Source organism: Galleria mellonella, unplaced genomic scaffold (assembly GCF_026898425.1).
Source record: "Galleria mellonella isolate WM207_F2 unplaced genomic scaffold, CSIRO_AGI_GalMel_v1 utg132, whole genome shotgun sequence".
NCBI lineage: Eukaryota > Metazoa > Arthropoda > Insecta > Lepidoptera > Pyralidae > Galleria > Galleria mellonella.
Genome location: NW_026441989.1, coordinates 7,065,700 through 7,083,296, shown reverse-complemented (window position 1 = coordinate 7,083,296; position 17,597 = coordinate 7,065,700). Strand labels below are relative to the sequence as shown.

The 17,597-nt window shown below is 29.0% G+C and overlaps 2 protein-coding genes across 3 annotated transcripts in view; one reads left to right on the top strand and one right to left on the bottom strand.

Annotated features, from left to right (window-relative positions):
- Positions 1 to 416: 416 nt before the first annotated feature.
- Positions 417 to 2,240, top strand: LOC113518029 (uncharacterized). Its single transcript, XM_031913294.2, has 4 exons — positions 417 to 522; positions 943 to 1,513; positions 1,614 to 1,732; positions 1,992 to 2,240. The coding sequence occupies exons 1-4, from the start codon at positions 495 to 497 to the stop codon at positions 2,132 to 2,134; spliced, it is 861 nt and encodes a 286-aa protein (XP_031769154.2). The 5' UTR covers positions 417 to 494; the 3' UTR covers positions 2,135 to 2,240.
- Positions 2,241 to 3,321: 1,081 nt separating this feature from the next.
- Positions 3,322 to 17,597, bottom strand: part of LOC113518424 (uncharacterized) — a 118,222-nt gene continuing 103,946 nt past the window's right edge. For both annotated transcript variants that reach the window (XM_052902567.1, XM_031913199.2), the window contains exons 3-5: positions 10,354 to 10,487; positions 7,759 to 7,941; positions 3,322 to 6,252 (exon numbers count right to left, since the gene is read on the bottom strand). In XM_052902567.1, the coding sequence (XP_052758527.1) occupies positions 6,134 to 6,252; positions 7,759 to 7,941; positions 10,354 to 10,487 (436 nt within the window). In that variant the 3' untranslated portion in view covers positions 3,322 to 6,133. The remainder of the gene's footprint in view (positions 6,253 to 7,758; positions 7,942 to 10,353; positions 10,488 to 17,597) is intronic.

The window sequence follows — 17,597 nt, the reverse complement described above, 5'->3', positions numbered from 1 at the left end:
AATAGGTACATACAATGGAGATGCATTGCTCTAAGTAGTTCGAATGACAAAATAATGGAACATTTCCATAATTTAAAACAATAAACTAATTTTTAGTAATTATTAAATTACAAAATATTCGGCCTTCGATTTTATCTATAGCTATATCATAGTGTTCCAATAGGAACACTATTTTCCTTATACTAGCAAAAAGTTATATTTATATAGTAATTTATATTTTTAGTTATATTTTTACATAAATTACTTATGAATTTCAATATTAATAAGAGAAATGTTATATTAAATGAATACAGAAAATGATTTATCATTTATTGGTCAAATGTTAATTGTAATTTTTTTTTTAATTATAAATAATCACAACTGTAATAGCTAAGGCTGATAAGAGGGATTGAAAATTGAAAATTGCCGTATAAAGTTTTTATGTAAGTAGTTTATAATTTGATAAGAGTGGCTGTAAACTTTGTGCAAGGTACTTCAAAGTGAATTCAGTTATAATGTTGAACCTAACGTTTTTATTTGCTGGTAAGTCAGACGTCTGCATATAGTGTTAAACATTTGTTCATTTATCAGCTTTGTTCTGTTGTAAACCTAACCACTTTGTCTACAAACTTTGAGGCTCCTATAAACTTATCTTAGTGACTACTTATTCTGTATGAAACTTTGTATTTTAGCATCTCTTTAATTATATTCGTACAATTATTTACTTCTTTTTTAACGTTTTTTAAACGTTTTATAAATCTGATTGGTTGATAGTATAGGTATAAACGCTTTTTTGTCGTTTGAAAGATTATTTTAACGGAGTATTTTATTACTGAAATTTAATGTTATTCTCAAAAAAACATGTTAAAAGTTTCATACCAAGTTGACAGTTGAATACATTGCAATATTTATCAAAGAACATGAGGTATTGATACTGTAAGTATATAATTATGGTGTTTGCAGTAATTATTCCTATTAATGGAATTTACGGAAGGACACAAGACGTTGATGTCGATACTATATTAGAGATAATACAGGCCCAGCAGCAATTAGAGCAACAAAGAGAACTTAATCAAGGTAGTTCCGACAGATCTGATTATGATTCAGACAGTGGCGATAGTCGTTATGTAACTTTAAGAAGTGGAGAATTTATGAATCTTATACAAGAAGCCACTAATGAGAAAGAAAAAGTAAGAAAATATAGGTTAGATAAACAACGAAATTATGCTGACAAGGATATGAACAACCTATATAAATATGTAAATAAACAGTATGTGGATAGTTATAAAAATCAAAGTTTTCCACTGGAACAGATTCTAGAACAATTATTATCACAAACGTCTGATGTTCAAAAACCGAAAACGAAATCTTGGAAAGAAGTAACAGGACAAATATTGAAACCAAATAATCTCTTAGAGTCTTTTAACCATGGAGACGATAGTTTGGACAACCTCGATAAATATTCCAAAATCTATGTAATATTAAATCCACAAGCTATTCAGAAGAGTAAGAATAAAAATAATTTGACTGATCTGTAGGTATCTTTTATTAAGATATTTTAGAGTTTTTATGCGTATGAAGAATGAGTGCAGATATGTTTGATAGATATTTTATTTTTATTTTTTTCTTATTAGGATATCACAGATAGTGTCGTTGTCAAGGTCAGCGAACAGAAATAAAGATAATCGTTATAAAGGGTTCTCTTTTAAAAATAATTTAATGGCCAAACGTTCACGTAGCAAATCTAAAGAAAGTGAGTATGCAATGCAAACGTAACACACCGTAATAATTTGTTTTATATTTTGTATATACATATATACATATATTATGTACATATTAATAAATTAGAAAAAATATTTAATACATTTCAATTAAAGGTACTGTAGGAGAACTTTCTTTTCTTTAAAACTCTACACAAATAATATAATAAACAGTATTTGCGATTTTTTTTAATGAACTTTATATATTTTTCTATTTCACTTGCTATACATATAAGCATGATTGTGTTTTAGTATACAGTGTAAAGAATTCAATGGAAGATGACTATAGGCCGAAACGTTCTCGAAACGACCGTGGTGGTGGCAGTGGAAGTGGGGGAAGAACAGCAATACCTTACCTAAGTAATCGTGGAGATATTTACGAAAGGGATAATTAATATAATGATAAAATAAAACAAAATTTAAGGCTTTATTAAAGAAAATTAAGATAATTCTGTGTATTTAATTATAATTTCCAACTAATAAAAAAAAATACAAGATTTATTTTTATACGTTACTATTACAGATACCTTCAATAAAACACTGAAAGTTAAAACAATACGTTATACTTAAAAATTAAGTCCAGTAAGACAGAAGTTAGATCAATTAATAAATTTATCTTTATTTTTTTTCCAAAATTCCAGAACAGCGATAATGCTGAGATTACTTTACTTCAGTCTCGTAAGTAATAAACGTTCTGTGACTTTGCATCAATATAAAAAATAATAATAAAAAAGTATAATCGAAAGACGTTGTAAGATAAGCTATGAGAGACGGTGTAAAGTTTAAAGTACCTACTTCATTATATTGTCTGTTGTCTATGCTGTAAGTTCTGTAAGATAGTCAAGTCTAACCTGTCTTTAACACTGGACTATTTTCTAGCAATTGTTTACGATAATAAATTATATAAGTACCATATATAAAATAATTTGAGTATTAAATTATCTATGTACTTATTAGAACAGTTTGTATTTCTGGTTGTCAGTATCGAAATAGGTAAGAGCACCTGTTCCGGCTTTAGCACGGCGTAGAAGGCGCGAGTTCAAACTCTACTCATTTCGAATTTTTTTAATCAGTTACATCTTATTAAAATAAGATATTTATCATCATAATTATATGAGTATCTATCCACTGTTGAACATAAGCCTCCCCCATAAACTATATTTTTGGGGGTTTTATTAATGGTTGCCACGCTGTAACGTGTTAGTAATCGCAATTAGGCTTTTGGTGACGTTTTAAGAGGGACGCTGCTGCTCATTGCTCGATCATTAGTTTCCTTAGTTGCCTCTTACGACACCCACGGGAAAGGAAGGGGCAGCCTATTGTATGCCGGAATAAACGACCACAGATTTTTATAATTAAGTATTATAACAATAATTCTCTACCAATTTAGAACAGGTGTTCGCGTGGCCAGAGATATTTGTTAGGATTTAGTGTTGTGATGAACCCAACATACCCACACGTCGCCGAGTATATTAAAATCCAATGTGGTATAAGGCAAGCTTGCTATTGTTACTCATGTTAATTTAATAAGTTGGCGGTGTTTTTTAAAACCGTTAGTATATATTAAAAAAAAAAAAAAAAATTATAAATAATAGGTTTAATTAGTCTATGTGCACAAACTGCAATGGTTAATCATCTAGGTTGTCAGATATTGTTACTCCATTGCGGAAATAGTTTTTGCAGGATTTTTATTATATACTTATATTACTTACAGTTGATAGATAGATTCTAGCGTTTTTCATTCTATCGAAATAAAACTACAACAATTTGATTATGTTTTTACTAATTCATATTCTCTTCTATATTTTACTTTACGAGTATATCACAGTCATCACTTTAGTAAGTGCATTAAATAGTAATTAAGTACATTGATTTAGTACATAAGTAGGTATAATTTAATTATTGTTATTGAAAAGTTCTACAATTGGCAATAACAAATATATATATAATAACACTTTCATAAATAAATAGATTGTTAAATCACAATATTGAATAAATATCAGTGTGCTATCTAATAATAAAATACCTACTTAACTTGTGTTATGAAACCAGCAGAAATATGCTTAATACAGTATAGAAATTAGTATTGGGATTATGTTTGTAACGGTATACTAGGCCTCCCTTTAATTTTTCTTTGAAGTAAAAAAGTATATATAAATAATAATTATTATTAATAATAAAAAAAAACTCTCAAAATAAGAGATCAATTTAATTAAAGAAATTGGCTAATTTTTAATAAAAGAAACTTATAAAAAATACAATAAACAATATTATCACACGTAGAAGTATGTCTTAGCCACTTGTCTAACAACAGACAGCAATATATCCCGAATTTACAAGTAATCGTTTGGGAAATATCAAGGTGTTCACTGGCCGTACTTTATATTGTGGTATATTGAACTAGTTATAGAGTAGTTATATTGTAATTAAAACAATATTAACAAAACAAAAGTTTGGGAGACATTTAAGTTTAATTAGCAAAGCTCGTAAGGTGTTCCCTTGGGAGCTTTGTTAATTAATAGTAATTCGTTTTTTAACGTTACATGCCCAATTACTAGTAAATTTTGATTGAAAGAAGAATGATTAGAGTAATTGAGATTTGATCAAATTGAGTAACAAAACTTAACTCTTGTAACTACTGATATAATGTATTATTTATATGTCTAAGTTCTACGCTCTGGTACTAAATATTTATTTATAATCTATAATGTGAAATTCGGAACAAGCTCACCACATTATGATGATGTTTATGTGCCTTCGTAGATAACGCGTCTCACAGTCTATATCTAAAATGTTTTTATGACATTACAATTTCTGTCAGTCATGGAAAAATGATATCCACTTAATATAATTGTTACCATTTCATTCACACACGAACTATTGTATTATAAAATATGTATTATAGTAATTTAATGTTATATTTAGATTTGTTTTAATAAATACATCGATCTAATCGAACATTATTAATCTTATATAATGCTATAATATGATAATTATTAAATTAGGTACCTCATTTTTATTATTAGCCATAATCTATTGTAGCTATACGAATTTCTTGACTAAATAATGTGACTATAAAACAGGACATTTTAATTGACTAGAATAAAATTGCAGCATCTCATGTTGACTAGGCCACAGTTACTGATTCTGATACTTCAAATAAGATAATCAAAAAGTTTTTACTATAATATTATTCTACAATTTAGAAACAATTAGTACACTACTATTGTGTGGGTCCTGGTAACTTGATTAAAGAATATATTATTATTATTACTATAAAGGTAAATAATTGTTTGGAAATAATGTAATGTAAGAACGTATTTTTATAATGTCGCTTATTAATTACTTAGTAATTTTTTGGTTGACAAAATATTTTTAACAAAAATAATAACAAACTAATGTGTGGTTGACTTATTTCAAAGAATAAGTACATTACTACATGTGTGTACCTAGATATGGGGAAAGAAATTCTACATAATACTGTCTGTTAAATAATTAACATCATATTTATATTTTGGTAATATTAAAAAGAAATATTTAATAATTGTTTCGGATATTTTATAAAAAAATATCATAAAAAATAGAATAAACTCATCTGATAAGTTATGTTACGTAAAATTATATTAAGTTAAAGTTTTATGAATATTTAATTGATTACATACAATACACAGAACTAATTTTCCCTTTAAATAAGTTGTGTAATAAACTAATTTATATTCAATATGTCTGTTAATAATAATATGATAAATAGGTTAAAGAAAATGTATAAATATCCATACATTGTAAGAACAAAGTCATCTATAATTGCTTTGTTTTTATCATATTTTAAGGAAATTGGAGCCTATAAACAATTTCATGCTAGAAATATGAAAATACGCAAATAATGAGCAAAATAAGTATTTGTAAATTATTAATAGGTACTTAATAATAATACATATTACCTACAGTTGTAAAATGAATTATTTTGCAATCTATTTTTGAAAATGTGTTGTGAATTATATTTTTATAAAGAAATATATCATAATTATTTTAATATACCTACTACTTAAACGCAATTGATCCCGTTCCAGGCAATTCACGATAAAATGCAATTATGCGCTTTTATTCACGAAAGTATACTCCGTAATTAATTGTAACATTAACCATACGTAATTGAACTATAGAGGTTGGTGATTTGCAATATATCCAAATCAACCAGCTTCACACGTCTCAGTTACTAACTAAACAATTTAATGGACCCCTTCATTTTCTATACCGAAAGTCACACCATACGATCACTATAATAGAACTTCACTGAACACTTGGAGTTTTTAAAGGAGCAGTACCAGGAGTTCATAATTCCGAGTTGGTGTTTATTCGGTACTGAGCCGCCGGGAGGGCGAGACCCGTCACCCTCAGAGGTAGTTTGGCCGGGACACACAACAGAGTACTCCCATGCCTTTGTATAGGGAACCTCTCCGCTTGTTCCGCCACAGGCCGTTGACGTCGTCGCCTTTCAGAGCGATGTTGCTCTCTGTAAAAAGTTCGAACGTATACGTACACGACAGTTTTAAAACAATAATTAAGTAGGTATTATTTATATAAAGTTTATAAATTAAATTTCTTATACATTTTAGTATTCGTAAGGCTACTAATGTAAATAAATATAACCCCTAAGGTTATATTAAAATTAGAGAAAAAATTAAGTAAATATTTGATTATTTATAATTCGTCTATTTATGCTAGTCGTTTGTAACAACCACTATTTATTTTCAATCACTGTTTATTTTATGGGTGATAGGTAAGAAATATAAAGATTGAATTAGTATGGTATATAGCTTTAATATGCCTTTAATTTTTGATACCTTGGATTGCATTATTGTAATTTTCATAAGGACTTCTGATTATGTACCTTTTTATAGGTGAGAATATTTAAAAACAATTGAGTATTAATAATATATATATATATATATATATATATATATATATATATATATATATATATATATATATATATATATATATATATATATATATATATATATATATAAAAGATCAATAACTGTTACAATGTATATGTAGCAAATTCCACATATAATACATACATAAAATGTAGATACTACGTAAGTACTAATTGTACAAAGAAGGCACTGCGAACGTTGCGGTTAGGTTAGGTTGGCGGACAAAAGACGATTTTTCCCGCACTTTACCGCACAGTGTTCTTAATGTCAATGAAGATACGCAAACGTGGTATGAAGCTCCTAATCCTTTTATGTAAATGGGACTTTCTTTTCCAACATTCTGCTATTATTTGCAACATATAAGCATTACATATAAATAATTATAAATACCTAGAAAAAATATATAATTATGTATAAATATAAGTACTCTTTGTGTAGTCCCGGCATAGAATAGGTTCCCTTTCTTTCCCGTGAGTATCGTAAGAGGCGACTAAGGGAGTCCCTTTTAAAACTTTCCCAAAGCCTAACTGTGATTGCCAATTCGCCTGTCAAGTGCATCTACTATTGGCAACTAGTGGAAGGTTTATGTTCAGAAGTGGACAGTTAAAGGCTGATATGATGATGATGATAAGTACTTAAATTTTAGGTATTGATAAAATTCTAGAATTTTAATTCTAGAGCAACATCTATTTACACTTTATAATATATTTATCTTAAATAACTACGTAATTTAAATGTTAAAATTTGTAGTATAAACAGACAAATAGAATATAGAATGAATGTTCATTATTCTGTAATAGAAGGTTATTATAAAAACAAGAAATAGTATGTTATAGGATAGTGTATAGTACATGAAACTCATGTATAATCTCACCATGCTTGTGCTGCAATTAGTCAACATTTATATTGTATATCCTATCACTATTCAGACAGGCCTTGGTGATATTTAAAGAAAAGGCAGGGATAGCCCATTGTATGCCGAGACGACATGCCTCATTACTTATACTGTACTCTTAAATATAATTTAAACAGAAAGTTTACTCCAAATATAGAAAAAAAAAATTGATAATGAATCATACCCAAATGGTTAAGATTTTCATGCTGTGGAAGGTATTCTTGTATATCATTAACTATCCTTGTAATTTCTTGGGTATCCTTGGCGATACTGCACAGCTCCTCTTGATTGAAGTCTGGTGTGATTTGCTTGCAAAGCAGTATCTGACTGATCACGTTACCAAAATTGGATGGACCGGCACGGTTTTCTGTTTGCAAAAAAATATTATTGTTTACATATAATGCAATATTAATATCGTTATCAGATTTATAAATGAAGAAAAATACAAAAAGCACTACATTAGCTCTAAAATTTCGTATGTAGATACACTGTAGGTTTTGTTTGTGTGCAAAACCACTGAATATTAATGTGTAAGTAGTCCACAGGCTCTTAAAAGTATTGCAAGCTAATATTATTTCTCTTGAGGTTTTGCGGTCATCAAAATTTCAGCTTGCTAGACATATGTGGATAACGAAATATTTTACCAAGACATTCTAATACTGACGGAGGGACTGATTTACTCGGCTGGGATAAGGTCGGAATATTACTGCGTATTTAAATAAATCATGGAAGTAAATCCCTTAACATATAATTCGAGGATGGCTAGAGTTCTTTTATGTCTATTCACTGCGATAAATCCAAAAGTCAAAACCAGAAGACGTACTGAAGATTTACCGCGTATTAGACTTCCCGCTGCATTTGACTTTGTGGTGCAAGAAATTTGGCTTTGAGAAATTTGTTTGCTTTGTACCTTTGATTTTATTATTACGTTTATATTCTGTATATATATTTGATTAAATATACATTATAAATGGGGTGGTTTTATCGTAATAATACTTATTTCCACAGAAACAAAGTAAATGCAAAAGAAAAAGCCCTCACAACTAATGTCCGTGCTAAAAGTGTTACAAAAGACAATCCCGTGCAGCTGTCACTTGTCTTTTCCAGAGTTATCTCACCACTCGGCGTGACAAATTAGGAAAACAATTAGGAATGGATTAGAAGGCCAAAGGAAAATTAATTATTAATTGGTCTCTAAAAATGACTTTGAAAATTCAAAAGACCAAAATCAAGAAAGGGTCACGACGGAAGGTACCTACTTATTATTTATGTTGACATCTGAGTTTCAAGTATCAGCTTTGTGATGGATTTTGTTGGATATTTTAAGGTAGATTAGGAATTATACATAATTTTGGTATAAATACAAATTATTTTATGTATTTTATATAAACGAATTTCTTGTGATTGAATAATATGACGATTTAATGATGACATATAGATTTAATGATTCAAATAGTAATTCTTATATACGATCTCTGTAACAAAACGATAGGCGACTTGTTCTGAGTAATGAGGGTTTGGATTAGATTTTCACTGCTAATTTAGAAAACAGATTGTTGTAAATTATGTCGAGTCTAGATATCGAAGAATGTGTGGCCTAGCCTTTTACGAGTATTATGCCATGATAGAATAAATTGTCCTAATTTAAGGATTAACCTACTAGTAGACACTTATTAAATATTAACTAATTATAATGAAATACAAAACCTATTGGGTACGCACACTGTAGTATAAATGTCTGTGCGAAATTCAGTTAGAGCGACATGGAGTTGCAAAATAACAGCACTAGAAACAAGTATGAGTACCTACTTGAGTCATGTACATAGTTGGCACAACATTCAATAAGAGTACTTCAATTGTTTTATTTTAATTGAGTCGAGGCAGTAATTATGATTTATCTAAAATGATTCAGTTCAGAATAATGTATTTTATTGAATATTATGTTTAAAATTATATTTAATCATATTAAAATTGTAGAGATTGTTTCATTCCAATAGAAAATAAAAAAAAAGTTACAAGACGACGTATATATCGACAAAAACAATCTAAAAATTTTTTTATAAATTTTTGCTTTTAAGTATTAATTTTAATTGCATTAATTAACAGTCACAATTGAACATTTGTAGGGAGTAAAAGTAGACATAAAGAAATAGGTATTATATATGTTGCAGTCAAAACTCTTAACCAGTCAAAAGTACTATTGACTAGCAAAATCAGTCAAAAGTACATTTGACTGAACAGGTTGGTCAAAAGTGGTTTTGACTGGTTAAGAGTTTTGACTGCAACATATACATTCTATTAAAAATGCTATCACACTAGCACATTATGTGTATAACGTTTCAAAGACAAATAAATGCTTTTAAATACTTTTTTTTCATTAAATATTTTGAGTATAACACCTATTATATAGATGTATTGCATTAAGAAAAAGATATATTGGAATAATTTATTTTATATTGTTATGGATGTTGTGGATAGACAAACAGTGATATATGATGATTTAAGTGCATTAATTCAAATTTTATTTAGTGGTAAGAATAATACAATAAGTAGATAGATTAAAAATATATTATTGTAATAATACAATTATAAATGTGGAATGAATTAAATTTTACTGCTATATATATAGGCGATCTTTTTAATGATTGTGATGACATTGATGAACTTTTAAAAGGAAGATGATCTGCAGTGCAGACAATTACTCAAGTACGCGTTACAGTATAAAACAAATCTCAACGATTATACAATGAACCCTATATACGATATATGTATATTATACCATAATAAGAAGTCATATCCATTGGCACTAATTGAACGAGCCGGTGACACTTGGCGAGTTCCCGGAGCAGTAGTTGTGACATGAAGTACAGGAGCACCAGTTGGGGCTGTTCCGTGCAACCCTCGCTTGTTGATCTGTACACATAGAATTTTGTAAACTAAAGTGATAATGTTATTCGCATAAGTTCTATTAATTTAGTAATATGATTTAAGATTTTAATTAAAATACTTATAAAATTCTATATTTTGAAGATACATATTCTCACTCTAAATGTAAATATACTTATTTATACCTATACATAAAATAGTAAATATGTACCTAGCAATTTTAATAAACATAATAATAATCATTTATGAGTATTTTCAGATAGGTAAGTATAGTACAATTCATGTAAAGAATATTAAGGCATTGTCACTGTAGATTTATACGTGTAAAAATGTAATTATTTATACTTAAAATTTTTTATCGAGCTCAATATAATGTAATTTACGGTCTAGTAGTATTGGAATAACGAACCGAAACTGAGTAATTCCCAAATGATTTTAAAAGGAACGAGGGAAGAGGGAACGAAGCTAGCTGAATTTTATAAAATTACCGTTTTTTATAATATCTAAGTATTTATATCGATATTAAGAGATACATACACATAAAAAAGTAATTGTACAAGACTATAAAGATTAATTTGTTTTTATGTGTTAAAGTTTATATATAAAGTGCTGCTAACAATGTTGCAGTATTTAAATAAAAATAATAATATATGCATATTTAATTACTTAGTAATTTAGAAGTATATCATATACTTCTAAAATAGGCAGATTCTTCTTAAATTAGCGAAGAAATAATATACTATTTCAGGAAACATATAAGTTTGTACAGATTAATAACGACGATTTATTAAAAAATTCTCATGACTGTAATCCCTGATAGGGTTGTTTGTTGTTGTTTGTTACCGACGTGGTGAACGTAACACTCGATATACCCATATTTCGCTCATTGTTTAAAATTAATCATAAAAATTTTGCAAATTCTTCAATTTATTTTGTAATGTTACAGTTCGACAAACAAAAAAATTGCATGCTAATCTTGGCAAAACATATTAGAATTATAACATATTTATATGTTATAGTATACGATATAAAATAGTATGTATCTATTGCATATACATGTTTATGAAAAAAAATCTTTATCGACTATGTCAGATAAAATCTATTTCTTCAAAAGGATTAGCTTTTTTGTTTATACGAGTGTATTATATATGTTATATTATTAATTATGTAATTATATTTATTGTATCTTTATCCTTACTGATATTATAAATACGAAAGTGAGGATGTTTATTTGTTATCGTTTGGTACCCCAACAGTTCGATTAATCGGCTCGAAATTTGATACACGTGTATTTTGTGTGCAAAAAGACTTGGTTCTTTTTTTTCTGGTCACGTTAGCTAAAATGCGATCTAAAATATATATATATATATATATATATATATATATATAACATATTTAGTCTTTCATTCTTCTCACGATGTATATATATATATATATACACATATATATAACGGTACAGGTACTATTCTTAATTTATAAATTCTATTACTCAGCTTAAAAAACTTCTATGAAGAAATCCACGTACAATATAGTACTTACTTATTTGTCGATCTCCATACAGTCCCCCCTTGAAACCTAACTTCATTATTATCTATTACTTCTCCTCACTAGTACTCACTAGCATATATTTAAGGAGGGGTTAGCATTGCATTTTCATCCATAAAAATACTAACCATATTTCATTTCCACGAAGCACAAAACAAGTGACATTTTAGATAAGGTACAGACTTCAGTATTGTGATTTTGTAAGGGAGGGGATTTTGGGAATCGTATATCATGGTCGACGTAGGTCTCGATTGGTATAATTATTGGTAATTGCTTTTGGTTGTTACTTTGCATAAATTAGTCCCTACATTGTCTCTACAGTGCGAGTAAATTTCACTAGTGACTCGATAAATTGATAATACGACGTAACCTTTTAGTTTAAAATCTATTATTTACAGCTACGAGCATCTCTTACGCTTTACACCTTCACTGCTGATCAGATCACTCACAATTAAAAGGCTCTACGCAGTACTTAAAACTGTATGTGGATTATTATCCGTTAAACATTATTATTAATAACAATAATGCTTAACTGCTATTATGGGACCTTCTTCTTTTTAATTTTTAGACAATTCTGAATTTGGTTCGATGTTTTATTTTTCAATGGAAACAGATTACTTGCAGTTTGTTGTCATGTAAGATTGAAGCCTGGGTTTTTATATGGTGGTTTTATAATGTTATTATGGTAAGATTTTGCTCCACGCAATTTTAATGAATTATCAAAATATGCACAGAATTGTAGAAAATGTAACATAAACTTTAAAAAAAATGCTCAATACTGGTTCAGTATACTGTATCTCCCTACTTACCTGCAGCAACTGTATTTTGCTGTATGAACGTTATCGATCATTCGCAAATTAACCGTATCCTCTTACCTGGACGTATCGTGATATAATTTTGCCATTTTTTCTCCATGTTATTTGAAAATCTTAATATTATAACATAATATGTGTCAGTATGTTATCTTTTGGCGTTTTAACGGCTTAACCAATGACTTTTAAAATTTGTTATAAACATATATAAGTAGATTAAAAAAAATGATGATTTAAAAGTGCTTGTAAACAAGTCTATTTGAATAAAGATTATTTGAATTTATTATTTGAATACGGGACGGAGATTTCTCCATCCTATACACCATGTATGCACGTTTATACCAATTAGCCTATGTCCTTACATAGGCTAATTTATTACACGGTCAGTGATACATGGTCATATTCTGGTTATGCGGGCAATCGCTGGTAAAAACTAGTCTATAAATATATATTAATCTTTAATAAACGGAAAATTTAAAATAATTTAACGAGGAAAGAAATTCACCATAATCAACGACCCCCAGAGAACGAAACTGGAGACTGGAATCAATAATTGACGCATCGAATTTACGAAAGGCTATAGTGGAGTCATTACGTGGTTGCCGCTAATAGGTTCGGATTGTTTGTTATATTCTGTTAAATTGGGAATATAGAAAACTTAATCAGTTTGAAGTCGTTAAATTAAGGATGTTTTTGATGAGCGTTTTTATAATTTAGTGTAGCACGGGACAATATCGTACGAATTTATCGCTACAATTTTAACAGAAGAATAAAATTTACGCAATTATAATTGAAGCACTTTTAATTTTGCATTATGGATGTTTTTAAATTATTGTCCTATAACCTCTATATCATTTTTACAATTAAGATGGATATCATCAAACCGTTAGAATATGTACTTGTTACGCAATTTTGCTACGCACATATTTCAATAACTGCATACTGAAACATCTGTCTTCAGCAATTGAAAAAAATATTGGACGAAATTATTAGAGAAAACAGTGAATTTACACTCAGCTCGCCTTAATTTGTTAAATCGGCACACAAATGAGGGTATTCTAAATTGAAGCATCACTTGTAATGAAAAATGGACACAGTATTATGATCGGAAACACTCGTCACTATGTTGAAGTTAGGAGAAGCCGAAATGCCATGCGGAAATTTAGTCAAAAATCTTATAAATATGTGAATATATGGTGAACCAGTGCTGGTGTTTTGCCGTGTGGTCCCGGCATAGAATAGGCCACCTATTCCCTTTCTATGGGTATTGTAAGAGGCGACTAAGGGAACTTAATGATCGAGCAATGGGCAATAGCGTCTCTCTTAAAACATCACTAAAGTCTAACTCCGGTTATCAACCGGTCTGCCAAGCGGGGCAACGACATATTTGTATATCTTTTTAACTTAATAATTAACATGTCTTTGACCATTTTGATATACAGTGAACATTAAAAGTGGTTACAAAAAAATATTTAATATATAGGGAAAAAGCAAATGTCAGTATCCTAAAAAAAGAACTACAAAATATATGGGTCTATCATACCAATACCGCACGTTCAGCTGTTAGGTTACTATACGTGCATTTTGTGATGTTTTGAAATTTTTAAGTCACGAAGTTTTTGTACTAATATTAACTAATCACATATTTAAAAAAGAATTTTACATTTTTTTTAATTAATAAACAAAAAATTGGCATACCTAATAGGTACGTAGCGGAAATATTTATTGCCTGAATGCCTGAAGGTGATAGAAAGTGACTTCATGTAATGTAATGACCCTTCATGTAATAGTATCTGTTTTTTATTTGATTATTTAGAATATAATATTAAATGGAGGCGAATGTAATGGACACACACAATGAATTTTATTCATATTTCTTTTTATTATTATTTTTAATTAGGAATTTCGCGACTGACTCTTGGCCACAACAGAATATTAGTGTTTTGCTCTTTTGAGGGCAAAGCAATAAACTGAGTTGTGACCATTTTATGTTACTATGGCAAACGCATGAAGGAAAAGAATGAAAGAAAATTGTTGGTTTATATATTTTGCTTTTTGTTTTTTGCTTTTATATTTTTATTCTTTTATTTCTTTTACTGTGTATTATGTGTATGTTTGTATTATAATTTGTGTGCTGTAAGTAATGTAAATAAATTATCTATCTATCTATCTATTATATTATTATATATTTTATAGCATGATCTTCGTTTTACTTACGGTTCTTGATTTTAATTTCATCTTTTATACCTAATACTCAGTTACATTTTGTAAACAACATTTGAATCAATATCGGACTCGTTATAACGCGCAAGCATGCATGCTACATATATGCTCGCTGCACACCACAAATACAGTTCATGAGTTTCTTGAGTTACGAACTCACCTTTCAGTTGAACAACATAAATTGCAACGTGTTATGAACTACTAGGTAAATGCAAATTAATTTAACAAAGTTAATTCCATTGACATCAATTTAATTTAGTAAGCTTTGTGGAAATTCCTTTACGTGATTTATTAGTTTTCAGATACCTATACTTCGATGGTTCATACTATACGTATAGATACTTCAGTGTTGTAATTAGTTCTCTTTCGGATTGACTTCCGAAACGACTGGTTCGCCTTTTGAAATGCAAATAATTGGGTAGAGGGGTACCTAGTCGGGTTTATATAAAAGCTCACAACACAATCCTACACAATTTGTCTGCTGAGCCGAGCCGTTACTGTCATAAATATTTCAATGTAAATTACAATGAGGCCTTTGTATGCGAACCTTTCATATTTGTAAAGTATAATTCAAATTTTTGCATCTTAATACAGGAACTAATATTATGATTAAATAATTTATAGAAGTAATAGATCGGAAAATGTTTTTAATTATACGATCCTTAAACTCTGTAATTAGTTTTTGGGACTGCACATAGATATTAAGCTATTTTTAAGACTTCTAGATATCTCATAGCAAAACATAAATACCAGAGGGAGACTTTGTACAAAAGTCGATTGCTTGGGTACCTCTGTCCCATTCGTGTTTCTACCGTGCAGCAGTTGTGTTTGCATGGCTGTGTTTCGGTTTGAAGGATGGAATATGGCGTGAATTTACAGGGTACAGAGGAATAACACCTGAGTCCTCAGGAATGGCAACGCATGGGGGTTATCATGGACGAAACAGTATACTCTGTTATGTCCATGGTACTGCTCATATCTATAGGCGACGGTTACCACTTTCCATCAGGTGGGCCGTTAGCTTGTTTACCATTCTAAGTTGTATAAAAAAACATAAATATAAGTCTTAAGTGACCCTTTAGATCTATATAATGGAATAGAAGTGTCTAAATTCTATGAAATCGCTTATCTTATGATCTTATTGGTCGAACAACCAATTCTGATTGCGACTTGATAATAAAATTTATTTTTAAAACGTTATTTTTTTTAAATCATGTAACATATAGACAGATATTAATTAAATAAAATTACTAACGTAGCTTTCAGTGCTTAGTATTTTTAATTGTCTTATCTAATATAAGAGGGGAAAAAGCTTATTGAGCTATTTACATGACATTTTTATAACAGTATAGATTAACCTAATTTGAATATTATAATTTCTAATAAATTCCATGCCGTAAGCCAAGGTTTACGGCGGAAAGTGCTGTGTTAAATTATGTCTTAATTTAGGAATATAGCCTCTTTTTGTCGCTATAACAAGTTGCATAAATTACATATTTATTTACTATTGGATGTACGAGTATCTTGCGGTTTTGCTTGTGAGAACTAGGCTAAACATGTCGTGGATATTGGTAAAATAAATCATAATTAAATCCAGTCTATTCAGTGTTATTAACATTCATTCATGAATTTTTATGAGATTTGATATTTATAATAAGAATGGGAAAAATCGGTACTGCTCTAATATATATATATATATATATATATATATATATATATATATATATATATATATATATATATATATATATATATATATATATATATATATATATATATGTATATTAAAAGCATTTCGATATCGCCCGTAACCATCAGATATCTATATAGATAATTAAATACTTGAGTTCTTCATATCGTTATTATTATTTAAGCTTCTACTCGCGACGTCGTTCGTGTGACCGGGATATGGGCAATACTAGGATGAAAAGTAGCCAATAGAATTATCCGTCTTATATAATACGTGTATACCAAATTTCATAGTTGTATTTGCGTAGATTTACAGTAGATATTTGTTTACGAATATTTGGGTGAAGAAATACATCGAACACAATCAAACGAGGTATCAGACCTTTTTAACCTTATTTGAGATAAAAGGAGTTGATGTAACCTCATATGATACTAAATATTTATATTATAGTTATCTACTGTATTGAAATAAGTACTAGGAACGAATGCTTATTTGAATTATGTATGTTTTGTTTTGTATTTAAAGCAGGGGGGCTATTTATCCAGTTGTGGGCGAGCATTAATTTAACTCTAGACACAGATCCGCTCCCAAGGGCGACCATCGATTTTAGAGCTAGCGAATACTTTATGTTCAGTTTGGATTCATTGTTTAGCAAACTGGATTTTACTTCACATTTAAGAATATTCATTAGCAAATAAATTATTATGTATGTTGGGAAATAACGGTATTTTTGGACGAAAATCAGCAGAGAACAGGCCTTGGAACAGTATTTAAGTATTATTTAATATAGCTTGTCTTAAACATTAAAAAATAATCGAGTATTATTTGATCTGCTTTAATAATCTTTTTTTCTGTTAAGTCGAAAAT

What these genes read in the sequence shown, in the direction of transcription:
- LOC113518029 (XM_031913294.2), top strand. Translation starts at nt 495, where the DNA reads ATGTTGAACCTAACGTTTTTATTTGCTG. An exon ending in CCTAACGTTTTTATTTGCTG is followed by an intron (nt 523 to 942) that starts GTAAGTCAGACG and finishes TGGTGTTTGCAG; the next exon opens with TAATTATTCCTATTAATGGA. An exon ending in AAAAATAATTTGACTGATCT is followed by an intron (nt 1,514 to 1,613) that starts GTAGGTATCTTT and finishes TTTTCTTATTAG; the next exon opens with GATATCACAGATAGTGTCGT.